At 49.5% G+C, this 26,895-nt stretch overlaps 2 protein-coding genes across 42 annotated transcripts in view; both read left to right on the forward strand.

The window, feature by feature from the left end:
- The first annotated feature begins 41 nt into the window (after positions 1-41).
- Positions 42-13,895, forward strand: Gfat2 (glucosamine-fructose-6-phosphate aminotransferase 2). 4 transcript variants are annotated; one of them, XM_033480904.2, is made up of 15 exons: positions 42-692; positions 6,601-6,708; positions 6,829-6,918; positions 6,997-7,140; positions 7,284-7,450; positions 7,933-8,074; positions 9,059-9,082; positions 9,802-9,822; positions 10,815-10,972; positions 11,393-11,632; positions 11,712-11,910; positions 12,019-12,263; positions 12,326-12,481; positions 12,557-12,685; positions 12,757-13,895. In XM_033480904.2, the coding sequence occupies exons 1-15, from the start codon at positions 686-688 to the stop codon at positions 13,000-13,002; spliced, it is 2,076 nt and encodes a 691-aa protein (XP_033336795.1). In that variant the 5' UTR covers positions 42-685; the 3' UTR covers positions 13,003-13,895. The 4 variants fall into 4 exon arrangements, with proteins under 4 accessions (XP_033336795.1, XP_033336796.1, XP_076374364.1 ...); XM_033480905.2 differs by lacking the exon at positions 9,802-9,822; XM_076518249.1 differs by lacking the exon at positions 9,059-9,082.
- A 355-nt stretch (positions 13,896-14,250) lies between these two features.
- CaMKII (Calcium/calmodulin-dependent protein kinase II) overlaps positions 14,251-26,895 on the forward strand; it is a 115,677-nt gene continuing 103,032 nt past the window's right edge. For 6 of the 38 annotated variants that reach the window (XM_076518254.1, XM_076518260.1, XM_076518262.1 and 3 more), the window contains exons 1-2: positions 14,253-14,680; positions 15,415-16,136. In XM_076518254.1, coding sequence (XP_076374369.1) covers positions 16,072-16,136 — 65 coding nt within the window. In that variant the 5' untranslated portion in view covers positions 14,253-14,680; positions 15,415-16,071. Of the gene's footprint in view, positions 14,681-14,730; positions 15,040-15,414; positions 16,137-26,895 lie in introns of those variants that run through there. The other 32 variants (XM_076518252.1, XM_076518256.1, XM_076518255.1 and 29 more) reach the window with 15 other exon arrangements.

The following is a 26,895-nucleotide window of genomic DNA, read 5'->3' on the forward strand; positions in this document are numbered from 1 at the left end:
GCGCCCTCTGCCTCGACCGCAGACAGTGTGGGTAAGAATTAAGTCAACAAGAGTCGATACGAAAAATTTCGGTGCGGTTTGAAATACGCGGTAGTTTGTTTAATTGTTACAGATTTATAGGGGTTAGATTTCTGAAAAATACGCTAATGAAAACAAGAGTATCGATGGTCGACGAACATCGTGTAATGTCAAATTGATATCATGGGAGGCACTACGCGAGTCGTAAGCCCACAACGTATCAACATTTATCCGCGATATGCGTCGTTCTTAATGCACATTTAATCGAGAGAACGTATTGTATTCGTTGCATAGTGTATTCTGTGTACATCGAACAAGCAGACTCGTTGACATTCGTTCCGTTGTCAAAAGATACAATCTCCTTGCTTATGCTGCACGTCGTCGTGCAGGTGATGCGGCCTACTGTCAATGGCACGGCTCGATCGTCGCATACGCATTCACATCGGTATCCGGTAAATGTGACCGTACCCACACTCATGTGAATACTGCTATCATAAGAACCACGGCTACGGTGTTGTGCGGCTCAGACAGGCTCAGATTGTGCTTTGCTGTGGGCCAGACACCGTCACGAAGTCGAACCGGTGACATTCAGACTGCCTTTCGCCTCTCGCGTATTCTACTACGTACCAACTGTACTTACGTGGCGGGTATTCAACATTAAGACAACATGTGCGGTAAGTCAAAAATTTTACTTGCAAACCGCGCGAACGTTCCGCGAGATTTTCTCGTCGAATCGATCGATTTATTCCGGGATAAAATTTCGAGAGAAAATGCTCGAGTTTTCGATCTCGAGGAAATCTCGATTCTGACAGCTCGATCGAGCGCATATATCATCGATACGGTGACAGGCTGCCAGCATGATTGTTTTTTCGTCGTCTCTTTCTAACACGTTCGTTAGTCGCGTGGTCGTGCAAACGTCGTTGACAGCTGGACGAGTATTTATAACACTCTGACGTTAATTCTGTCGCCAATTATGAGTCGTTAACGTGGCGAAAGTGAATAGGATTCGTTGCTGTTCGTACAAAGCCAGTTTGATTGTTCGGATGCTACGCCGCTAGATTCAGAGTTGCTATTGCTGTTACAAGGTATGCTAATTTATTCGAGAGAACATCTTTCTTTTTATATTATACGGTCACACAATTTTGAGCCGTGCGATCGAATTGTTTTGCGATGTTAAAATAATATATTGTTATTTAATCCGATGCAGACGAATACATATATGTATATATATATATATATTGAATTACGTTCTATGTTTTTTCCCGCCTAACGGAAAAATCGATTTAGATCGAACTGCGTTGCGCGCCTTTTCGAATTTTCTGTTTCTAACGAAATTACGCAGAGGGCGGTAACTTCCCGCTGCAAATCCAGTTCCCTTGACGCAGTTATTGTTTTCGATCGGAGATTCAATAATTTGAACGTTTGAAATGTTAACTGGCTGAAGAATACCTAAGAATATGGACTGAAAGATAAGACCCACGTTTCATTAACATCGGTTTACCAGGTTAGTTAAAAAATGTCATGATAAGACGCAACCGGTAGAACGATAACATGTTAATCTATCGGCTTTACGTTGTAGGTTACGGATGTTCCATCAATTAGCGCGTATGCTAGAGCACTTGCCGATAACAAAAGAATAGTGTAATTCTCCAACAATGCACGCTTCTATATCTGATAAGAAATAGAACTTTCGATAACGTTGATCAGAACGTCAGTTTCCTTTTTCCGGCGTTCAACGTCAATTTATTCTTTTACTCTTCGACGTTCGGTCAATTTGCGAAAATGCAAGCCACATCGAGCACAATTGTACGTAGTTAATTATATAGATAGAAGGGGTAGAAGGGGATAGAAGGAGTCGGGTGATGAGTTTTACGACTTGACGTCGCGTCCCTGGAATTTATGCGACGTACCCAAAATTTGGGATGGATCGAAATTCTAAGAAACATGACGAAAACATCGATTGCCGTGATTACGAAAGCATTTTGCGTCACTCGTTCACGGTGTAATACGTTGTTTTTGATCGGTTGCGGCGAAAGTTAGGCTCCGGCGCGCGGCCGGTTCGATTCGAAGAAAGGGAATTCGACGTGGCTCGTAACACTCTCCCCCTCTGCTAAGCATCGGTCAAGACCGTGTAATTGGAAATTACCGGTTACGCGGTTTCGTGCAAAATGCTGAATTCTACCCAGCGAGGAATCCAGTCGAATGGTGCCATCCGTGGCCGAACTTTCGTCGCCGCGAGAGTTCGACAACGTTTCCGCAAATAATCGTGTAAACATGCCAAAACGGGACGAGACAAAATACAATCGCTCATGTAAAAGCTCTCGTGTGATTATCAGCGCGAACATTTCCATTTACCGGATAAATATTTGCAGCAGATCATGCACAGTTGTGCAATCACTAGCCCGATAATTTCACCTGTTTCGTTACATTCTACGTCATCGGTATTTTTCGAATTACAATCTCTCGCGTTAATTCCCGCAAAAAATTACGCGTCGGTGATACCGGCGATCGATCGACCGCATAATCCTCCTAGGTCAAGAATCGTAGGTATCAGCATGATCGATCGCGTCTTATCGCGCGCGTTAAAAGACTCTCGTGAACTTTTCGCGAATCGATTTAATTAACAAGCACGCGGATCGCCGACCGCGTGTGTTCTCTGGTTTTGTTAATTAGGTCACGCGTATCCGTTGACGTATAACGAGCATTTCGTGCCCGGCGATTCCAGGCACGAAGACGTTTTCCGGACACGCGCACCCATTTCCATTTTCCGAACTGGGCTGGGTCGACGACCTTTATGTTTACGTTTCACGACTACAGAAACGCACGGTAGCGTTCACACCGGAATTAATATGTAAGAAAAGCTACTAAATTTATTAATTTACTCTCGTCGTCTAGAAGTATCGTCGAACCGAACAATTCATTAATTTCCTATCGCCGTGTCTTCACAGTTATTTCATTGTTTATTTCCAAATTGTAGAAATTACAAAGACCCCTTTTTTTTACAGAAACGGTTGCACAAATTCCTTTATAGAAGATATAGAAAATGAAAAGCCTAAATAAACACAGTCCTCCTCCCATGGTTACAAGGCAGCGCGCAGGACGAGCTCGAAAGCGTTAAAAGATTATACCGTACATCCGCATTGTGCACATTGGAACCGAACGAATTCACGGGACAACCGAATAGAATGTTATCGAGTGGCGAAGGAATCCTTTCACCGTGGCCCCTAATCTTCGATAGGATTCCATCGGTCTTTTAGCTCGCTGGAATCCGTGTAAACAAAAATAAGCGGGTTGCAACGGTCGGGGGGGGGAGGTCCGGTCGTCTCGATTTCGTGGATAAGGTAAAGGTGAACTGGTGCGCCGCCGGGGAAAGGATTCGTCCTGCGAGTCGAGGATAAAACACGGGGCCCGGTGCGTGCGTGTGCAGCGCACGGGGCCACGTCTAAATGTCACGTGTAACCGGTGTAACTGTCCCGTGGTCTGGCTGCACCCTGTCGGGTTCGCCACGAGGAAACTTTCACTCGTCGGCGGTCGCGGCGGTCCCGGCGCGCCGGTCCCAGCGGTCCCGGCATGGCTCGTTGCCGACACGCGTCGCGTCTCTCGATCCTCCGGCCCGATTAGAATGCCCATTGTAAGCCGGTTGCCATGCGCGTCGATTAGAAAACAAGCGCCGAAACAAGATAAACCGAGCGAACAAAGCTGAACTTTGCAGAACGCGCGTTGCCGCGGCCGGTTGAGTCAGCCGCTTGCAACACGCTGCAGCCAGGCCGCAGTTCATTACATCGCTAGCCAGCTCCTACGCTCCCGTAATTCGACGGTATGCGCCTATGCCGTTCCGAAATCGCGTTGCCCGCCGCTCTTCCATCTAGGAAATGCGTTTCGTTACTTTCCGACGGCTCCTTTCACTCTTCGTTTGCTCTCCTCGTTTTGCTCCTGTTCCGGAATCCCAACAGCCGGTGACAATTCGCGCAAGAATTCGCTGACCCCAAGGCCACGGCTGGCGGCAACCCGTTCGAACAAGAAATCCTTGCGTCGAGGATCCTCCTCCGCGAGTTTTCGGCTCGCCTCTCTCACCGGCGAACCCCCCGCGATCGTTGCGTCGATTGTTTATTAGCCTTCGGACACGGGAAAAAATAGCATAATCTTCGATATTACAGATTAAGCTGACCTCGATCGTCCGACAATTACAAAAGAAAGCCGGGGAATACGCGGAATCAGCGGTCGTACGAATAAAAATCAAGATAGACTGCGCAACAACGTTTCAACACCGTATCTCTTCACATCCGCGATAGATCGTCCAGATTATCGCGTCTTATTATCGGCACTCGATCAATGGTAACACAAGTTCCGGGCAACGTTCAATTACAATTAGCGCGTTCCTTCCGCGAAAAATCGCTATCATTTGCCAGCCGTAATCGTATTTAATCGATTTACAAGATATGTAGACCACGAGCGCGTTCATTAATTGATCCCGAGTTCTACGTTTTTCAAAGGATATCTGCGTAGGGCACTCCGTTCAGCGATTACGAGAGACCTTGCGATAGACCTGGCTGTCGGGATAAACGATATCTGAAATTGTCTCTACGCGGCTGACGTCATTAATATGTCCGAGATCTTCGTACCCTCTCCTCGGTCGCGATTTCTATGAATCCCAGGACGCCCCTCGCGAACGTCGCGCGATCCATCACTGTGGCATCCGTCAGCGATTCGATCGACGACACCTGGGATCCACGGCCCTCAGGTCGGAGTCGAATTGTAAACGTTCGCGATCGTTTCTCCGCGACTCATCGTCGAGTGGCTCTCTCTCGTCTCGACGGCTTTCCGATCAGCTGGCTTCGAGTTCGTTCCATTTGCGATGGGCGGTAGGTTACACCTTCGGACTTTTCCTCCGTAACCCCTTCGGACTCGGAAGATCTGGCCATAACGATCCTAGGCTCGCCCGAACGCGTAACGTACTCGCCTGTTTCGATTCGTAAGATCTCTCGCTCATCGCCCTCGTTGAGGGGGCGATTCCTCGATTTTTCGACTTTAAAGTCATTCTCGTCTCCCTGGGCACCCTCTTTAGGTACTTCGGAGAATTTTTAGACTTTTTAGACCGGGGTTTATTCAACGTTTTCAACGGATGAGTCCGTTGAACGTCGCAGTCCGATAACCCGGTGTCCACAGATCAAAGTACTTTAGAGATCCTCTCTTCGCCTTCTCAGAACGAACTGCCTTCGATTCGTAAGATCTCTCGCTCATCGCCCTCGTTGAGGGGGCGATTCCTCGATTTTTCGACTTTAAAGTCATCCTCATCTCCCTGGGCACCCTCTTTAGGTACTTCGGGGAGTTTTTAGACTTTTTAGACCAGGGTTTATTCAACGGATGAGTTCGTTGAACGTCGCAGTCCAATAACCCAGTGTCCACAGATCAGAGTACTTTAGAGATCCTCTCTTCGCCTTCTCAGAACGAACTGCAAGGTCTATCAGACGTGTTCGCGGTGAACAGACGTTCGATTCATCGGTCGAGTAACCCCCAAACCACCCCGCACTCGACCAGAGTGCTTCAGAGACCTCGGAAATGGTTTCCGGCTTTGCGAGGACTTCCTCGCAGTCCAAGAAGATCCTGTCCCAATCAATGTTCCCGAAGTTAGGTGTATCGTCGACAGGGCGTCGAAGACGGTTCCACCTGAAAATCGCGTGCGGCGCGCAGAATATCGGCGGGGTCGCGATCGTGCGACCGTGCGATGACCTCCCCGGGCTTTCTAAGCCGAGGACGTCGCCTCGAATCCGATCCTCTTGGATTCCATCGGCTAAACACTATCCGCGACAGGGTATCCGATCGACTGCGTCCGAAACCTGTTGCGCCGGGAATAATAACGTAACGATACACGCCGGGTTCCAGTCGCTTATGGTAGCCGTGCCGCGGAAAATTGATACGCTATTGACGGCTAAAACACCGGGGTGTACGGGCTGGAGAGAAAAGGGGCCCGGCTTTTGCAGCCTACGCGTTCTAACGACCGTTTCGTCCGATTCAGCGCTTTCCCTTTCACTCGTGAGCCTGCGTCGCGGATCCCAGACGACACGCCGGATCCTGTTCGCTCACCGGCGAAGACAGTCTCTATTTTTGCATTTTTTCCGCTGGATCTCGTGTCGATGATTCTTCGCCGGTGTCAACGAATTCTTGGAGGACGGTAGACCTAGAACGAACCGATCGATAATTAGACTGTAAATAGCGGCTGATAGATTTGAGTAACACAGGTAGCTAAACTAGGCCAAAGAATGATTGCACAATCGTAGTAAAGCACATGGATTGCATAGAAGAATTGCGGTATGCATCCGGTGCATAGTGGGTGTCGGTCAGGGTGAGAAAAAGTGGCCCCGGTATGTCGATAAATCGAAAGCTTCCGGGTTTTATATCGTTGACCTTCAACGTCGAGAAGGAAAAGTCCCGTCGTATAGGAGAAACGTCGAAGGTCTCTACGCGTTTTCTATCCGTTTTCTATTGACCGATTAATGGATCGTCGAAACCATTAGCCGGTGGTAGACGACCCTTCGAAATGAACGAGCTTCGCGAGACTGATGCGTTCTCTCTGTTCCGCAGGAATTTTCGCATATCTGAACTATCTGACACCGAAGACTAGAAAGGAGATCTTGGAGCTGTTGGTCGGCGGCCTGAAGAGGCTCGAGTATCGAGGATATGATTCAGCAGGTGAGAATTACTTGGAGGCGTTTCGTTTTCCCATCGGAGAACATCTTCGGCGAAGATTACTCTCGCGGGAAGCCTGATAGAAAGCAGAGCGAGATTTCTTCAAGACACGTTTTGTTGCAGGAGTCGCCCTTGATATCGCCGATGGCAAGGATATCGCGATTATCAAGAAGCAGGGAAAAGTCAAGGCGCTCGAGGAGGAAATCTTTAGCCGTAAGCGACACACACCTTGAACTTTCCAGCTCGAACACTGTCGCCGGCCATGGATGATTAATGAATTTTCCCCGGCAGGTTTTAACATCGATTTCGAGTCGAAGACGAACAGCCACGTGGGAATCGCGCACACGCGTTGGGCGACCCATGGTGTTCCATCGGAGGTGAACTCGCATCCTCAGAGGTCCGATAGCGAGCACTCGTTCGTCGTCGTTCACAATGGTAAAACTTGTTGCCTTCGTGGCTTATTATTGTCCCCGTTTTACATACCGGCTAAAGAGATTAGAATAGAGAATAGAATCTAGCCGGAATCTCTTTCCTTCTTGTTACATGAACACATAAAATTGAAATGAAATTTCACTCAGGTATCGTGACCAATTACAAGGAGCTGAAGACGCTGCTCCAACAGAGGGGCTACGTCTTTGAAAGCGACACCGACACGGAAGTCATTGCGAAACTCATTCACCATCTCTGGGTACAGCATCCGGCTTACTCGTTCCGCGAACTCGTCGAGCAAGTTGTACAGCAATTGGTGAGCGAACAACAATGGCACAGGGCCGAGGGAGACGAATATCCGACGTTGGAACAGCTGTGAGACACGGTCGTCGCTGTTCCAGACTTTCAAACAACCGGAACGTCGTTTGTCTAGAACTTCGCAATGTCTAGATGCATTTGAACGCTTCATCTACTGTTCGACGCGTTCTCTATAGAACTAACATGCTAAAGGATTTCAAAAGTAATTAATGTAGATACTTCTGATCAATTGTTCGATGACCGGAACAGTCTAGTATAGTAGCTGAAGCGTTAAGAATATTGGATACTGGTTCAAAGCTTTCTAATCAATCATTGAATAGCCGGAGAAACATAATCTGGCAGTTAAATTGTTAAAAAATGTAGGAACTGTTTCAAGATGTAACTAGGCACTGCGGTCCGAGGGTTAAGATGTGTTTGTGAGAACAAATCGAGGTATTGCATAGAATGCAACGATTTTTAACGAGACGATTGCATTTACAGGAAGGTGCGTCCGCCCTCTGTTTCAAGAGCAAGCACTTCCCAGGCGAGTGCGTGGCCACGAGGAGAGGCTCGCCTTTGTTGGTCGGCATCAAAACAAAAACGAGACTGGCCACCGATCACGTGCCAATCCTTTACGGTAAAGGTAAGTCGGTCAACTCGTGCGCCGTTCGATACGGTATCGTTAGAGCCTGCCTAGCATATCGAGGAGAAAGGTATAAATTAGTCAGACTTTCGGAGAGATCACAAGGCTATTTCTGGTGACTCGGGTAGCCGCCGAGGACTGTCGTTCGGCTGCGACACGAAAAAAAGACGCTTCCCAACATGTTCTCTAAGAAGCCCGATCATTGTTGTTCTACCCACGCTCTCTGTCTCCTTGCGAGGAGGTTGGTATCGCAGTTCGGTGGAAATCTGTGGACCCGAAGTTCTCATGTGGTTTTTTTCGTGTGCCAATCGTGTAGGAACTAATTTTATCCATTATTAATAGCACGCATCTGTCCCGATTCGGATCTCTACTGGCTCACTTGTGAAGTAACCTATGGTTGTGAATGTTTCCAGGAACACTCAAATGGTATCATTTCATCGCTACCATACTTTTGTATCCGTTCGACGACCCTGGAAAGATCGAAGCTATCAATAATTCGTATTTTCTTCTCGTTAAATTTCCATTTTACACTGTAACGATCGAACCAAATTGATCAATTTTGTTGCATTATATTGAAAATTGTCAATCGTGCACAGTTTAGATTCAAGAATTCGGAGGTGCTCGATCTTTCCAGGGGTCAGTGTCTACTAGACGATCGAAGAGACATAACTATGTAACAGAGATCTGTGTTTATTAATTACGACTAATGAACGAATGCTAACGGAGTATTTTGTTCACGCTGGGTGTATCTTCTAAAGATATGTATGTACATTTTCACTGGAATCATATTTAGAATGGGTGACCTCTGCATCATCTATCGTGCGAGACAGTGACGTCTGGTTTAGTTTAAGTTATACATTCGTTGTTTGTTCTCTGGATATGCATGCGAACTTTCTTGGTGATTTAGTTTCAAGTCGATACTATATGATGTTTCTTTTGCATGAACACCTTCCGGTTATGTTCTCCAACTTTTCGTCTCGACAGATGAACATCCACTCGTAGACAAAGGTATATACACTACTCTACACTACTCTACACTTATTTCTACCTACGGCGTTCGACCTTCGTCGTTTTCAAACGATAAGATTAGCCGCTTATCGAGCGCGCATCCTGAATTCGTCGCGTTCCGAAGGTCCAGCGTTCGGAGGAATGCATGCAGAATCAAATTGCTTGATACTTCCGATAAAGTGTCTTAAAACGATCGATGTGCTATGTTTCTTAAACAAACAGAATCGTCCAAACGAGCGTCCTACTTTTTATGTTTCATCCCCTCTTTTCGAAATTACTGTCTCTCTCTCTCTCTCTCTCTCTCTCTCTCTGTCTGTCTATCTATCATTGTCCGTCTTGTCTTTGTGTAACAAAGTAACAAAGTAACATTGGCTTTTCTTCGTCCACCTGAATCGTTCAAATTATTATTCAATCGTCAAAGTGATCGCTTTGGAACACAACTTGATTGTTCATACATATATATATTTGTTTATCGAAACGTACACACCACAAACACATTCATCGGTATTTATCGAAAGAAAAATCCATCGAGTATTCGTCTCGGCAAATTGCTTATGCGTTCGTAGCTTTTGTCAAATAGTATGCGGCGGCAGGAACAGCAACAAACACATACATCGTATCTGCCGCCGAGTATGTCTCGTTCCGTTACTTGTTGTTTGTTAATCATTTTGTTTTCTTTTTCATCTCTCCCCCTCCCCCCACATCGAAAATTTGAGCAGAAGGCGAAGCGCCGACAAAAGGTAATGCTTTACGTTCATGTACGCTTCCGACTGCTTTGGGTTCCGCTAGCTTTTCGCCGCTCTTTCTCTCCACGTCTTTGTCTCCGTCTCTCTCTCTCCGCACAATCGTTTCCTTCGTGTGGTCTCGATGGACCTCGAGGAGTTGGTGTTGGTGTTGGTGTCGGTGTCCATGGCCGTACGTATCTGTAACGCGTTTATCTTTCAGTAAGGAGAAAGGAAATTAACGCAAATTCTTCTTGGGGACCACGGCTTTCTCTGATCACTATATAGCTTTTGAACAGGTGCACCCACCGAGGATCGCTTTCGTTTAAGGACCACGAGGTCGTTCGACCATCCCAATTGCCACACGCCTTAACGACATCGCATCACGGTCGTTGAACTGTTAACCGATAGTAGTCTGCCGATTGTTAACACCTTTTCCAACGTCCGAAAGAGGTGGACAAACTATACACACAGTTTGAGCTGTCGATCTTAATGCAACTACGGATCTTTTGTGCTACTGATGAAACTTTATTGCATAGAGGATTTGCAGCCTAGCGAGCCAGTTAGGATGAATAACGGGAAACAGATTAACAGGACCTATGGAACGCTTTGTTATTACAATGATAATTCGGTGTGGGGCTTGCAAAACTAGGGAAACGGCACGATGCGCGATCACGTAGAGGTTTCTCGTTGCATCGTTGTCCTAGCTGACCAACGTCGTGCTGTTTCGGTGCACTGGCCATGCCTTTGTCCAAGAAGCCTATATATTTGTATATTAATTCGTATACGAGATAAATGTTGCCGACGAATCCTCTGTGTCGTCGTCTCTTCTTTCCCGCAAATTAAGATTTCTCAGGCTGACATTGGTCAGTTTGCTTATCGTTTCTCCAGAAATTTCGGGACAGGAGCGATAGGAGGACACACTGAATTCGCGAATTTGTAATATACATGAAATGTCCATTCTCACGACGGTCAGCCAAAGGGGATAGTGAACGTTTCTTTGTCGGTAGATCATCGTCCTCATGGCCGGAATCCGGAACTTCCGGTGATTCCTCGCAGCGAGAGCACCTCCGAGTTTCAACCACTGGAAGACAAAGAGGTCGAGTACTTCTTCGCGTCCGACGCCAGCTCCGTGATCGAGCACACGAACCGTGTGATATTCCTGGAGGTAAATCGTCGCTAACAAACCGAGGAGAATCCTCTAAGACCTTCGGCGGCGATAAATTTTTCAATGAGATCGGTGGACAAATGTTCTCTGGTCACCCACCCCCTAAGTCGCAGAGTTTGTCCACGCTTCCATTGCAAAAGTTTCTTCCCCGGCTTGAGACGGTTTGGAAGTTTGACCACCGATTCTATTGAAAACTTTTTGGCCGGCCGCAACTTTGCCACCCCTAACTTACAGCCTCTTGGAGAGTAACTCGGAGAAGTTGGATGCATTTCTATCGGGAAGTTTCCAGCTCCTCCTGTAGCTTTGGGAAATCTGTTCACGTTTCTGTTTAACGTCTCGTCTTTCTCTCGACAATTTGCCCGCCATTGAATGGAGCCACGATTTTAATCATGCTCGTTTCAACCGGCTCTGTCTTCTCAGGACGACGATGTAGCGGCGGTGAAAGAGGGTGCGCTCAGCATCCACCGTCTACGGCGTTGCATGGACGATCCCCATGCGAGAGAGATCACCACGCTGAAGTTCGAGATCCAGCAGATCATGAAGGGCAACTACGAGTACTTCATGCAGAAAGAAATCTTCGAGCAATCGGAATCGGTGGTGAACACGATGAGAGGTCGCCTGAACTTCAGGGACAACTCGGTCACGCTGGGAGGTATCAAGGTACAGTGAAATGCAATATTTGATTGGTATATTGGAATTAGCGGGAAAGGAAAAATTGCTAAATGATCTTCACTTTTAGGACTACATTCCTGAGATCAAAAGGTGTAGACGTCTGATGCTCATCGGCTGTGGAACTAGCTACCATTCCGCAGTTGCTACCAGACAGCTACTGGAGGAGCTGACAGAGTTACCAGTCATGGTGGAGTTGGCTTCCGATTTCCTAGACAGAAACACTCCTGTGTTCAGGGACGATGTTTGCTTTTTCATCTCTCAGTCAGGTAGAGTTTATATAATATACATATAATATATACATATACAAGTTTATATATGTTACTAGTGTGAATAAGTGTAATAGGTATTTTATTCTGAATGTTTTCTTGGCGCAGGTGAAACAGCAGACACCCTGATGGCTTTGCGGTACTGCAAAGGACGCGGGGCGTTGATCGTCGGGATTACCAACACCGTAGGCAGCAGCATCTGTCGCGAATCCCATTGCGGTGTTCACATAAACGCTGGCCCAGAGATTGGTGTAGCCAGCACGAAGGCATACACCTCTCAGTTCATCTCGCTCGTGATGTTTGCTTTGGTAATGAGCGAGGACAGGATCTCGCTCGGCGCTAGACGTCAGGAGGTATGGTTTAATTAATCAATCGTTATATTAATCAATTCAAACGTATGTATTTGCATCGATAGATCATCGAAGGACTGAAGAACCTGGACAAGCAGATTAACGAAGTTTTGGAGCTGGACGACAAAGTGAAAGAGCTGGCTCAATCTCTATTCCAACACAAGTCTCTGTTAATTATGGGAAGAGGATACAACTTTGCCACTTGCATGGAAGGTGCTCTGGTGAGTCTTCGTAGTCTATAATTCCTAATTCCCACTCGGTCGACCAACGTATTAACAAGATCCAATTATTTGCAGAAAGTGAAAGAGTTGACGTACATGCACAGCGAAGGAATCATGGCGGGTGAGCTGAAACACGGGCCCCTTGCACTGGTCGACGACTCCATGCCGGTCATCATGATCGTTATGAGGGACCCGGTTTACGTGGTCAGTAAGATTACAAAGAAAAAACAGATTATCGGTCGAATAGTAGCCTAATCTCTCACGATTTCTTGCAGAAATGTATGAACGCGCTGCAGCAGGTGACGGCTCGGGACGGTAAGCCGATTGTTATTTGCGAGAAGGGTGATAAAGAAACGAAAACGTTCGCGGACAGAGTCCTAGAGATACCCAAGACAGTCGACTGTCTGCAGGGAATTCTCACGGTGATTCCAATGCAATTATTGTCTTTCCACATCGCGGTGCTGCGCGGTTGCAACGTCGACTGTCCTAGGAATTTGGCGAAATCGGTAACCGTTGAATAAATCCCTATCATCTCGGACAATCTATCCGGAAAATTCCACGTTGTTATCGAATACTAGGATCAAAGATCCATCATACAGACAGACTGTCTCTTTGTCTTGTCCCAAGAGACAAAGAACAATATAACATCGAGTACGGTGTTTCCGCGATAGTCTAAAATACTGTGTAACTCGTGATCAAAGATTGATCCGCTTTCTAAGTACTTAACGATCATAGATTGTCGTTCGTATTAGGATTACGATCTAACAGGTGCGGATATTCCTTATGCTCGCGCGCGTATGATGCGACTTTTAGAATCGACGCGTGTTTGGACCAGCCTTTACATCTAAATAGTTAGCGACGATGGTGGACGAGATGCATTTTTCGTTCAAGAAAGTTTCAAGGGAAACTGTTACAGTGCATTTACGGCTGTTGGTATTCATATCAGGTCGATGGAAACGTTGCATTTTCAGTTCAGTTGTGATCATTATTCCACTTCTTTAACGAAGCTCCCACGAAGACTGGTACGTTTGTTCTCGTATATTGTAATCTGGAAGATTTTGCATCGTGTATCCTACTAGAGAGACTTGTGTGCATGCAGGTATGCTAAAGGTTGCGAGTGGGTATCATAAATTTTCATTCGAATCGGAAAATTGAATCGAACGGAGATTATAACGATCAACAGTATCGATTATCTATCGATACGTATGGCCGCCATTATCCTGTGTTCGCGGGGAAGAATGGCGGTCGCGGAGTGCATTAGGGTAGTCGTATTTTGTACAGTATTTAAGAGAAACCGGTGAAATTTGATACGTCCCCTTTCGTGTGCCTCGTAAGGTACGTATTGTTACAGACAGAAATGTAATCGTGTTTTAGTTTAAGCTCATTATATAAACAAAAACTTTACCTACAGAAACGGGTTTTCGAATTCTACGACCTAACCCTATTACGATAAATCTGATCGTTACTCTCCTCCTTCTCTTTTCCATCCAATTTATTCGAGGAGTTATCAACAAGTAGAAATTTATAGAAACTAATAAGTTATTCGGAGCTAGACATTTAATCCGAGGAAATTCAGCAAGGTCGTTTCGAATATTTCCGTTTTCGCGAGCAGCCAATGGACGCGCGGGAAAAGCGTGACGCGTCGTGTCGCGTCGCGGTACCGAAAAATTGATATTCCTAGAACACCGTTCGTCTAATAATTTCTCAAGATCTATGCCCGTTGTATCGTTCTAATTGGACGTGCGCCAAAAAGCCGATCGAAGCAATATACCGGGGGCCTTCGTCGGGTGGTTCGGTTGGCGTATGCGCCAGTAGTAAATCTCGTGTTTATGTCGGACATGCGGAATCGAGTCAGTGCGCGTTATCCCTTCTGACCAGGGACGGTACGCAGCTCCTTTCAGTGCGTTTCAGTGATCGTAACCGCGAGACCGCGCAGGCTTCTATCGTTCCGTAGTTTCGGCATTCACGATTTCGCAGCGGTTCAGCCACGAAACGACAATTTCCTCGTGTTACCCGGAGACCTGCGAAAATACGATCCGACTCGAGAGAGTGACATCTTCGAGAGACGAGAGCTAGTCGAGAGATCAGGCTCGGTGCGAACCGGAGGAAACGAAAATCGTACAACGAACGGTGAATTGTGATCGCGTAGATCCAGCGGATTCTCAGAACCGTCGAGAATTCGTTCGTGAAATTTAAATGGTACCTCCACCCCCTTGGGTTATTTCGCCTAGGTTGGCTACATTAGGACCATCGACGACATCGGTCGGTGGGTGGTACCACTGGTAACATTCGCGTAACCAGGGTACCGTAGACAGGGTTATTAGAAGAGGCCGAATTTCCGTCGTATCGAAATACCGATCTCTCGAAAAATCTATGGTCCCGTCACGCCCTCTGCGTCTCGGGACTCGGACAGTGACGCGGGCGCAACGTCTTTCGTCCGAGCCGTTCGAATCGGTCGTGAAACGCGTCGGGCGACCCTGGTAGCAGGATACAATTTCGATCGAGTATCCAGTAAAGCGAAGACCAAGCACTCGAACGGAAGTTGCGCGTCGTATATGGTAATTGATTCCGCGAGTCTTTCCGTTACCTAAACAGCTCCGATATTCGACGACGACGACTCGGTGGATCGAACACCTTTTCGAGCGTTCGCGATATTCGAATGTATCGGGTGACGTCGTAACGGTCGCGATTAACACCGAGCTACAGTAAATCGATCGGTAAATGCCAGGCGTGTTTCACGTGTTTCGGTTTCATCGGTCACGTGTCCCGTTTCCGCGTACATAACCGTTCCGGCGTATCCGTCGCCTCGAAACGGGTTCTTCTTAACCGACGCGATTCAACCCGTCCGCGACAGTCGGTAAAGGGACCGCGAAGAAACTGTGGCGTCGCGGCGCGGTGCGCCGGGTCCTCCTCTATACGTCTGGTTTGTGCAGGTATATATGGTTAGTGGTTGTGTCGCCATTGCCGGCGGTGTGCAGTGAGGGAAGCACATCGTGTACCGAGCAGTACCGAGAGCGAGCGCGTACACCGCCTGCGCCATTGCTCGGGAGCTACCGAATCCAGCGGGGGGCAGCACTACGCGAGTCAGTCGACGGTCTGCCGGCGAGCAGTGCGGACGCGTCGTGGAAAAGAGAAGCGGTCTGCGAAACACGGATAGAGAAAGCGAGAGAGAGAGAGAACGGGGCCAGAGGGGGAGAGAAAGAGAGCGAGAGAGATAGAGACAGAGACGGTTTGTCGTCGTCGGTTGCCCGCAAATATTTGCTGGCACGGCCGCGATTTCGCCCCACCGTCGGTGGCCAACGTTAAACGCGTCTCCCGCGGACACAGAAAGCGATCTCGTCTCCCCTCTCGCCCGTGGTGTCCGGCCCGGCCCGGCCCGATCCGACGAACGAACGAACGAACACCCTCCCCATCCCTCGGCCGCGCGGACCGAGCGTTACCCGCTGTTCTAGCAGCGCCGCGGCGGTTCCCCTCTATTGATCGAATTCGACCAGCGAAGTTTCCCCTAGCGTGTGCGGTAGTGGCGGCCGGCAGTGGCTCTCGCGCTTACGTTCCTCGGTTGGTGCGGTAAATAATCGCGATACCTCGGCATGGCTACTCCGACCGCTTGCACGCGGTTCAGTGACAACTACGACCTGAAGGAGGAGCTGGGCAAGTAAGTGGCAGACCATTCTTTACTGCGTGCATGTTTGTATATCGAGGCGAACCGACAGGGAAAACGGCGGCTCCTCTCCGTGCTGTCCCCGAGAGCGTGACAAAGATAGAGAGAGAGAGAGAGAGAGAGAGAGAGAGAGAGAGAAAGAGCGAGGGGGACGACACGGAGAGTACACCGAGGCGTCAATCGGTTAATGTTGCACCGCGAGTGTGTCGCGTCGTGTGTTACATCGTTCGACGATATATCTCTTTCCGTTTCTGTTGGCTCTGCCGTACGCGTATTGCCACCGCGCTCCGTTCCCGTCTTGCTTTTTCGTTCGGCCGCCTGTCCCTGTATCGCGTTCGCCTCGCTATTCGCGGCTGTTGTTGTTTTTCGTACTCGTGCCACCGCTTGCACGAGTCGCGCAATGTCATCGCATTGTATCGCGCGGATTCTCGGCGTTCGCGACGACGGGTCGCGGGCACCACCGTTCGAACGGTTCCCGTTCGATGGCTAGCAGACGACGCGGTGTCGCGTCGGCCATGATTATTCCCTGCGTACTTACACGGGGGCCTCTGTTCTCCGGCCGTGCCGTGTGCCCCACTCCCACGGTTTATCGGGTCGCTTTTACATCCGCGTTTACACGGCCGTGATCTTGCACCGCGAGTTTATCGGGCAGGCCGGTTTACCTCGCGTAGACACCGCCGAAATTCACCGTACGCGAATCTTAGTGGAAACGGTCTCTCGTACGAATATTCGAACCGGGTGGCGGAAGAGGGGTTAGCCGAGGTTGTTCCGGTCTCCGAGATCCGTCGCTGGCAAAGTCGCCGCGATGCTGGCAGCCTCGGAGAGGCGGCGGTTTGTTGATACCCGGTTCGCGAAGATTGTTTTCGTTCGCCGCCGGGAGATAACGCGTGTCTAGTGGAAAATCGGGTCTGTCGGCCATGAGCGGATTTAGGTTAACCGACACGGTGTGTGCCACTAGGGGAATCCGCCGGTGCGACGCGACACGTCGAGAGGGTCGGTCCAGCCCCGGATTCTTGACCCGTCCGCGGGCTGACATTGAGCACCCGCCGGTGTGACACCCTTATCTCTCTCTTTCTCTCGGTACCCGCTGCATTTAACCGAGGCCGTCGTCTCCCTCTCGGAAACCACGGGAGACACCCCGTTGCATTTCGTCTATATTTAAGCGGCACGGCCTGTCTGCTCGTGGCTCAGCCTCTATATATAAAGCGTCAGGGCCTGTGGAGGCTTTCGGCAGCACCGCGTTTCAACGAGCCTCGAAAATCGAGGCATCCGCATCGTACGCGGATCTGTCACCGAATCAATACGATGTCGTCGCGCCGCTTTTTACCTTCCGCCCCCACCGACCTTCCTGTTCGAGCGTTTCCTCTCCGCGGTCTCTTTCGAGCGTTTCCGCTCCGGGGCCAACGGCGTATTTCCCGATTCGATCGTCTCTCCTCTCTCGGCCAATCTTTTTCTTCTCGCGGACCTCGCATTCCTCTCCGCTCGCCGGCAGGTGGTTGAAAGGCTCGAGAGACACCTTGTCCCTAAAAGTCACTAGATTCCCGCGCTCCCCTCGCGCCTCGGAATCCATCGATTCCAACGTCCTCGCTTTCTTTCCTCGGAATTTGCAACTTTTCGAATTCGTACTCTGACGTTCCAAAAAACGCTTCGCGGACTCGCGGTCGTTTCGACAACGTTGAAACTCGTCGAACGGAGCGCGCTCGATCGAACACGGTTAACCGTGTTCCGCAATCGCTTCTCTCGCTAGCTACCTTCCACGGCGAAATGTTTGATCGAATGCGGCTTAGCCGACTTACGGAATACACATGCTCGCAGGTGCAACCGCGCGAATACCAATTAACGTTCACCGAATGCGACCGCGCTCGAGCCAGCGGGCTCTGTCTTCAGGTAAAACGTTTATTATCGTCGCGGAACGAGCGCGATGGACAGGAGTAGGTCGCCGGGACACGCGGCGGGTTTCCTATTTGGGTTTCGAGGCTCCTCGCGAGGTTCGTCGCCGGCACAGGTATCGGTCTCGTGTCATCCGTGACCCCGAGTGACCTCGACTCCGGAACCGGCGAAGTTGTTAGGCCGCGGCACGCCGGCGAACAAGGAACATTTCTGACCACACCCCCGCGTCTTTTTGGCCGAGTTTCCACCACGGTCGATAAACAGCCAGCCGTCGTGCACACACACACATACACACACACACACACACACACACATACGTACACCACATGCGTTTACACGCGGCGTCACCTGTCCGTTCCGCCGCGATCGCGTCGCGTTTTCAATCCGACCCCCCCCCCCTCCCCCGGGTGCCCTCGAAATTCTCCCTCGGGTACGACCCAGTTTTTTCGACCGGGTCTGACCATGAACGGACGTTTCCACTTCTCCCGTGGCCGCCGTTGTTCTCTCTCCGCCGCTTTTCGGTCGATCGCGCCCCTCTACAGATTCGGCAACCGCCGTATAATTTGTCGTTGCGTTTTTAATCGGTTTCGAACCGACCACCAGCACCCTCCTTCCCGTCGAATACAGAGGGTGGCGGCCTATTTCATATCGCGCGGCCATCGAGAGCGTGTGCTGAGCAGAAAGTTGTCACGGTTGGTCGCGCCTAATTGATTTCGAACCGCGAGTTCGTCGGAACGCGTCCTGTACGAATAACGTGTTCAGGGTTGATTCCGCAAATAGAGAACGGCAACGCTAAAGCGAGGGTAATCGTCTCTCTCTCTGGGCGGCGCGCGCGAACGCGGGCTCGAAACCGGGGGAATCTAATTCGAGCCACGGACTCGCAATTAGGTTCGGCTGATTTAGAATATTGTCCGCGCTGGTAAACACGACCGAGCTCTCTCTCTCCTCTCTCGTTCCGATTGTTTTCGCGAGCCGCGAGAACGCTATCGCCGCTTTCAATGCCGAATTATTTGCGCCTGCTTCGTTATTTGCTCTCGAACACCCTTTCGCCTGGAAATTTGTACGATGGGTGAGGCACGAACCAACGGAGGGAGGGAGGAAGGGAGGGTCCGATAGGGCGATAAGGCGCGGAAACGGTCGCACGGTATTTTCGCGAGTTATTCGAACGGTTCGCATCCGCGCGCGTGCTGTGCTCTCTTCGTCTGCCATAATCAAAACACCTCGCCCGCCCCCGCGTTGAATTATTCAGCCGGGTCGGCCGAACGGAAGCCTTTCCTTTCCTATCGATTTCGCGCCGACCGTGAAGATACGACGAAGAAAAGCGACCCATCAACGGAACTATCCGCTCGAGCGTCGTCGACGACTCGCGGCTTTTCCGGATCGAGCGATTAGGCTGTAGATCCTTCGGGAATCCGGATCCCTCTCTTGCAACCAGCGCGATCGATAGAACGCGGTGTTCTTGGTTTATGGCGATTTATTAGCCGCCGATTTCTTGCTTCTCTTTTAACGACGATCTATCGCGCTGTGTGTTTTGTCGCGGATGCGCAAGTGTTTCCGCTGCGGCACGCCGCGAAATACAGTAATGTCTCTCTAATTGACGCTCAGATTGTCCACAGAAATGGACAACAGTATAATTATACTTATTCACCGTCCGCGCGAAAAGTTTCAGAACACATTAATTAATTGTTTTGCGCGAGATTAAAGCGTGCTTGATCTGAGAGCTGTTACAACCACCGAGTTCTTTGGTCAACGATTATTGTTTCTTGTGTGTCTTTATTTATAGTTTTATTCCTTGACTTTGGTAGCACGCAGATCAGATTTCGTTTCGTTGCGCTCAGATTGCGCAGAAAAATGGACACTTTGAGATTACTCGAGCCTTGGTGCTCGTTCTTATAATTACCGATTGTCAACAGCTATAAAAACGATCCGCAATGCAATCCTCTTCCCAAGTTGTTCATTTTTCTGCGCAATTCGTGCGCGAATTAGGGAGACACTCCTGCAACGCGGTGTTTCGAGCGGCTCCGTAAAAAAGCGAAAGCGTAGATCGACGAGAAACAGCGTTCGAATGGTCGCACGATCCAAAAGAATCGGCGAGAGAAGGTGTTCGCCGTAAAGAGAGTAGATCGAAACATACAGGGTGTCTCAAAAATGTCTCGCAATCCGGAAATAGCGGGTTTCTTAGATCATTTGAAGCGACTGAAGCAATTTGAAGAAGTTGCTTCAAATGACCCGAGGAACCCGCCACTTTCCGATTGCGAGACATTTTTGGGACACTCTGTATATTCGCACAAGTTAGAGCGTGCCGTTTGCATCGATCATAGAATCAGCGTTCCGCGGTTCTCGGATTACGGTTATCCGTCAGCAAACAAGTCCGCTCGTCGCGTCGCGTCGGTTCGACACCGATACTTCGTCGACTGATTACAATTAACGCCCCCTCTCCTCTCGCGTTCGCGCGAACGCGCGCGCACGAACCATTCCGCGAGGATTCCGCGCCTTTCAATCCGGATCACTCGCGGAGAATTCATCAATCATCCGCCGTTGCAGCCTCGTTTCCCGTCCCGATGTCTCCGCTCCCGTTTGAAATAACCGCGGGGGCGTCACCGGGTAGAAAGAACGGGCGAAACGCAGTTTATTCGGGCCAACGATGGGAGAAACCAGAGACAGAGACAATCGGGTCATTCCTCGAGCACCGATGGTGTGCGGATCATTCCGGTGGCGATCCGGGCCCCGCGATTCTACTCTCTTCCCCCCTCGCGATTTTTTTTCCTTTCGCCGATCTTTCTCTTCGCCGATTCGGCATCCCGTTCTATACTCCCGCGTTGACCATTCTACTTTGGATTATTGTTTCCCCGAAGTCTCGTTGCTGAATCCGCAACGTTTAAACCAGCGACTTCCGCCGAAATGGAAATAACCGATCTTCCTATTCCATTTCCGAGGTAAAAAGAAGCACGGATTTAGAACCGCGATGCAGTGATATCGGTAGACCACGAATCTTTATGCGAAATAAGTGTTGCCCTCGTTAATTTCATGCTTGTTAAGGATGCTGGAACTCTGCGTAGACTTTTATTTCCTTCTTTGGTCATTCTCATGATTTGACGTCGATAGAAGAATATTTTCAAATCGTTTAATCATTTATTCTATTTTTAATTCGATCTAGTCCAGTTTCTAGTTTCGGCTCTACTAGTAACGGTTTTGAATCTCTGGTTTAAATATCGGAAATATTTTTAGTGAAACTCCAAAACAACGACGTCGAAATATTACTGGTTCGATTCCGCTCTTCCTCGTGACATTTTCCCCGTCGACCCGATTCTACTCGCAGGTCTGCCTATCGCAGGCGGTTCTACCGCAGATTATTGTTTCCTTGAATCATCCTCACCGCATCCGCTCTTTTCGAACGATGGGAAAAACCGTTTTCCGCGAGATTCCCGGACGAAAAATCAGCCGTTCCAGCGTGAATTCCGAACGGCACACGAGAATCCCGGAGAGCAATTTTGTCAGCGATCGACGCGGCGGCCGATCTATATCCGTACGCCGATCCAATTCGATCGGCGATTCGCGGCGGTGCTTACGGTCGAACCGATTCGTATGTTAGTTTTGGCAACGACCCGCGCTGACATTAAGACCGTAGGTAAATATTGGCTCTATCGGAAGCCACGAGGGAAATGCCAATTCCCGGTACGAAGTAGCGCGTTCGACACATTTCCGAAATCAATTTTCTCGAAACCGGCGGAGCATGCCGGCGAATTTTTGTCCAATTTATTCCGCCGCTTCGCCTCATCTCGTCTCGTATTGTTCGCGACGTTTTGGTTCGCGGTGCTTTGATTCGCGATGCGAAGGTTCGCGACGCTTCGATTCGCGGTGCTTCGGTTCGCGGTGCTTCGGTTCGCGAAGCTTCGATTCGCGATGCTTCGATTCGCGGTGCTTCGGTTCGCGACGCTTCGAATCGCGGTGCTTCGGTTCGTGAAGCTTCGATTCGCGATGCTTCGATTCGCGATGTTCGATTCGCGATGCTTCGGTTCGCGATACATCGATTCGCGGTGCTTCGGTTCGCGAAGCTTCGGTTCGCGGTGCTTCGGTCCGCATTCCTCCTCGTATTCCTTCGCGAATAAATTGGAAAGCATTTTGCAATCGTCCTAGCGCATCGATCGAATAAATTCTCGTTTCCACGCAATCGGCGGCGAAATTCGCCGAATTCTATTCGATCTTCGGTGGCTGTATTCGACCATAAATAATATCCGTCGGCCGTGTGTGCATGCTGTCGCATGGCAATTTGAAAGGAGGACGGTGACGGTCGTCGAATCGTTGTCCGAGAAGCTTCCTGGTAGAAATAAAAAAACGCGCGCAGGAGTTTTACCGGAAAGGTGTGTCGCGCGATTGAAAATCGGCGCGGCGTGAAGCAGCGGCGCCCGATGGCCCGATAGAGTCCGTCGTTAATTACGGCATGTTCCAGCGAAATTTTACGAGGCGTGTAAACGCCGCGGCTCAACGAGGCAAAAATTACGCGCCACGTCCTCATTCGGTATCCTGATTACGACGCGTCCGCGATCGACCGTGTTTGCCCGTACCTCCAATTATTCGCGACTACTTAAGCCCTTCGTTCCGCGACTTCCGCTCGCCGCGGCCGCGTCGTTCTTTTCCAATTTGTTTGTTGTGATTTTTGCGACCGTTCTCCCTGCGTCGCGACAAAGCGCTTCATGGCGATCCGAAGCTCTTAGGAAGGCTTTCGCTCTTTCTTTTAGAAAAAGGCGAAACGATGGATGCGTTCTAAAAATTCGCCGACGATATATTTTACGATTATTTTTATACCGTGTCTCTCAACGGAGTACGATGAATTCAACGCGATAGACAGAATAAATAGAACTACGCACACTGATAGAGAACGCGTTAATCGTTGGAATTTATAATAGAAGCGAAGCGATGAATGTAATAGCAAAATTTGCTAGTTCGTCGACGACGCTTGAACTATGATCCTCGAACCGCTGTTTTCTGCTCCTTTTCTGGTCGCTATGGATCGCGAAGGAGCTAGGGCGTCGTTAGACGGACGCTATCAGCGTCGCATTATGAATTCCGCTTGTTCTTTATCCGCGGCTCGGTGCGGAGCGGCGCGGCGCGGCGTTTCCTCGCGCGCCGCGTTTCGTCCGCGGATAGCGTCGAAATTGCCTCGTAAAGCCGGGGAGCCCGGCGAGCGGCAACGGCTGCTAAAAATGTCGTCTTTAAAGATCGTAAAAACTAAGGACGCCTCGTAATTCCCGCGACCGTTCCCCGGAGAGCCGTGGCCGTGGGGTCGCCGTCGAGACGGAACCGGATTATCTCGGCTTCCACGGGAAAAGTCGGGGGCTTTGTGCTCGAATTCGCGGCCCGAATTCTTGGCCAACCGGTGCGCCGTCCTTCTGTATTGTCATCGCGCGTCGCTGCGAGCACGATTGGAATTGTTTCGGAGGGTCCCGGCTCTCGGCGGAGCTCGCCCAAGCACCCTAAACTCGAGAATCGATCGATGGGAATCGCGGGCGAACCGCCCCGAGGATTTCCGACGGGCTTTCGTCAAATTCGATACCGAAGAAATGGAGATTTTCTGGGAAATGTTGGGCGACGCCGACGAATTTTAGGCTACCATCTGGAAATTCTTCACAACTTTTTTTCTTCAGCTTGAAAATGGACAATCTTGGAAGAGGAAATACAATTAATTCTCGCGGCTTTTATAATTATAGTCGACAATTATAGAAACGAGGCGCGAGGCTCGAACGATTCGCGCACAAGCCGAAGGAAAATTAGGGTGAATTTAGCGTACATCTCTTTTAATTTCCAAAGCTCTCGGCGCCTCGGTCTTGGTCAACGACTCCGGACCAATAAACAAGCGACCGAATTAGTATTCATGGATCGGCGCCGGCTCAATCTTCCTTGGCTTCGGCTTCCACGTTCTTTATGGTCGCACGCGCGATTGGGGACCGGCGCGGCGCATCGCGCAGCGCCGCACCGCGCGGATAAATCGATATCAAGGAGGAGTTATCGAGTCGGAGTTTACGGTGTTTTTATTGCCGGTGCCGTATCCCGAACTTCCGAGATAAAACGCGCCTCTCTTTCTCTATTCCGCTTTCCCCACCCTTCTTCTATCTTCCTCTTTCTCTCTCTTTCTATCTCTATCTCACAGTCGATCGATCCTCGCTTTCCCGAAGCGGTACCGCTCTTTCCCCCCGTTACGGCCCCCTGGCGAGTTTCCGCGACAAATTTACAAGCCTGCGAAACACCGACCTCGCTCTGCGGTAATTTTTAGCTTGAATTTTTCTACCGTGCTGCAGTCTGCACGCTCGATTCGGCTGGTCGAAATTTAGGGTACCTGCGAATTCACTTTTTCCGACGGAATGTCGTAATGTCTAATAATCGTTATCATTCTTTGTAAGATATAATATTATTCTTTATAAGATATAATATTGTTCTTTATAAGATATAATATTATTCTTTATAAGATATAATATTGTTCTTTATAAGATATAATATTATTCTTTGTAATATACATACGGTATACAGTAATGTCTCTCTAATTGACGCTCAGATTGTCCACAAAAATGGACAATTTGGGAAGAGGAGATACGATTATTCCAGCCTTCTTTATTAATTCTTATAACAACTATACGAACGAGCTGCAGGGCTCGAACAATCGCATCTCCTCTTCCCAAATTGTCCATTTTTGTGCACAATCTGAGCGTCAGTAAGGGAGACATAACTGTAATCGGAGAACAATAATCAGAGAAGCAAGTCGAACTTAATTTTTGAAATGTAGAATATGTGCGAAGAAAATTGAAGAGCCCAGCCAGCAATGATTCGCAATGTTTCACATGAGCATGTACATTCAAAATACAGTAATGTCTCTCCAATTGACGCTCAGATTGTCCACAAAAATGGACAATTTGGGAAGAGGAGATACGATTATTCGAGCCTTACGGTTCGTTTTTATAGTAGGTTCGATAAGCCGGCAGATACAAAATCGATCGCGGGGGAACGCGATTTTTCCCTTTGACCTTCGAGTGGCCGAATATTAGGATGTTTCGGGCTCGGGAAAATTCAATGCCGGATTCGTTCGTAATATCTGAACCAGGGAATTCTGGCGGGGTGGCGCGGGGGTGTAGGCCGACGGCGAGGAAGCAAGGGCTCGATTCGACCGGTCGCCCATTTAATGAGATTTCACGGACCGGTCGTTGACCGCGCCGCGCCGAGCCGAGCCGCGCCGCGCCGAGCCGTTCGCACGATTAATTAACGCGCTCGTTAATGCCTCCTAATTATTATGCGTCGCGGCGCATACTTAGCCCCCGCCGTCGCAGCCGATCGGATTCCCGGCGCCCCCCGACCTCAGTCCACCCTTGGCTCGCTCAGCCAAATAATGGAAAGCGAAAACCACCCCGGCTCGGCGGGGAACGCAGCTGTGAAGCGCGAATCGTCTCCGAATGATCGGCGAAAGCGTTCTCCGGGACACCGGCTAGCCCCTATGAATCAGCCTGTAATCCGCAAACATTGACTCTGCGACCGCAAATATCGGCGAGCCTGCGAAGCAAATGTCTCGTTTGCCTCGCCTTTCGAGGCCCACGGAAACCGAGCCTAATCCGAATCCGTTCGCCCGTTTCGAGAAACCTGCCATCGCCCGCAGCACTCTGAACGATAGGTTCGAATTATAATCGATTATAATCGACTTCGTGGATTAGAAAAATAACGTAAATTTAGGTATCTTGTAGAAGTAACGTCTAAACGCTATAATTTCGGGAGACGAATTTTAATTCTGAATATTTTATATCCTAGACATCGAATTTCTATCGTTTCTGCATACTTGTATCGATGTATGAGGAATAATGCCCTAAATTTTCTTAATACAGTAATGTCTCTCTAACTGACGCTCGTAATGTCTCTCTAATTGACGCCCAGATTGTCCACTAAAATGGATAATTTGGGAAGAGGAGATACGATTATTCGAGCCTTGCGGCTCGTTTTTATAATTGTGGACAATGTATAACTATAATAATCGTATCTCCTCTTCCCAAATTGTCCATTTTTTGGTGAATCCGGGCGTCAATTACAGAGACATTACTGTAATTCGTTCCAAAGCGTTGTGAAACAACGTTGGTCGGCTCACGAAGCGCGATGCCGCATCGCTCGACGTCGAGAAGACAAAGAGCCCGAGAGCTTCCGGTGACAGGTATCTCGCGGAAAATAGCGGTTCTTCGGGCAGGATGCGACAGGAGCGTGCGGGAAGAATTCCCGGAGGATAGCCGGGGACTCGGGTCTCGTTACAGAAATTTCTGTTAGCGGATCCATAGGGCTAATGTGGCTGGTCTAGGGTTCGGCATGTCCCGGCTCGGCTCGGATCCACTCGGTCTAAGAGGGTAACTCACGTGTCCTGCGGGTTCCTCCCTGGAGATATTCCCGAGGCGGCTGCCGATCGATAACTCGGCACTCTCTCTCTCTCTCTCTCTCTCTCTCTCTCTCTCGCTCCCTTCCTACCCCTTTCTCTCCATTTCTCCGGCCTCTGCCGTCGCGAACACGCTCGCCGCCAATGCTAGAAAGTGTCCCGGAGAGGACCCCGGCTCTTTGTCGGCGGCCTGACCCCTTTGAATCGGACCTAACGATCCGTCGGGACGTCGGAAACTTGAACTTTCATCCCCTAATTTCGATTCGCGTTCCTGCCGCGCCGTCGACCACGGATATTTTCGAGAGCGATCGATCGCGCGGGCTGCTATTAACCCTTCGCGCTCGAGTCGGCACTCCCGGGGCACTCCGTCGAGATCATTTTTACATCGCCGGATCCGTTTACATTGAACGCGGAACACCGAGAGCACCCGAAACGATCGTTCCGCGGGAACTTGTTCAGACGTCTCGA

Source organism: Megalopta genalis, chromosome 2 (genome assembly GCF_051020955.1).
Source record: "Megalopta genalis isolate 19385.01 chromosome 2, iyMegGena1_principal, whole genome shotgun sequence".
Classification (NCBI taxonomy): Eukaryota; Metazoa; Arthropoda; class Insecta; order Hymenoptera; family Halictidae; genus Megalopta; species Megalopta genalis.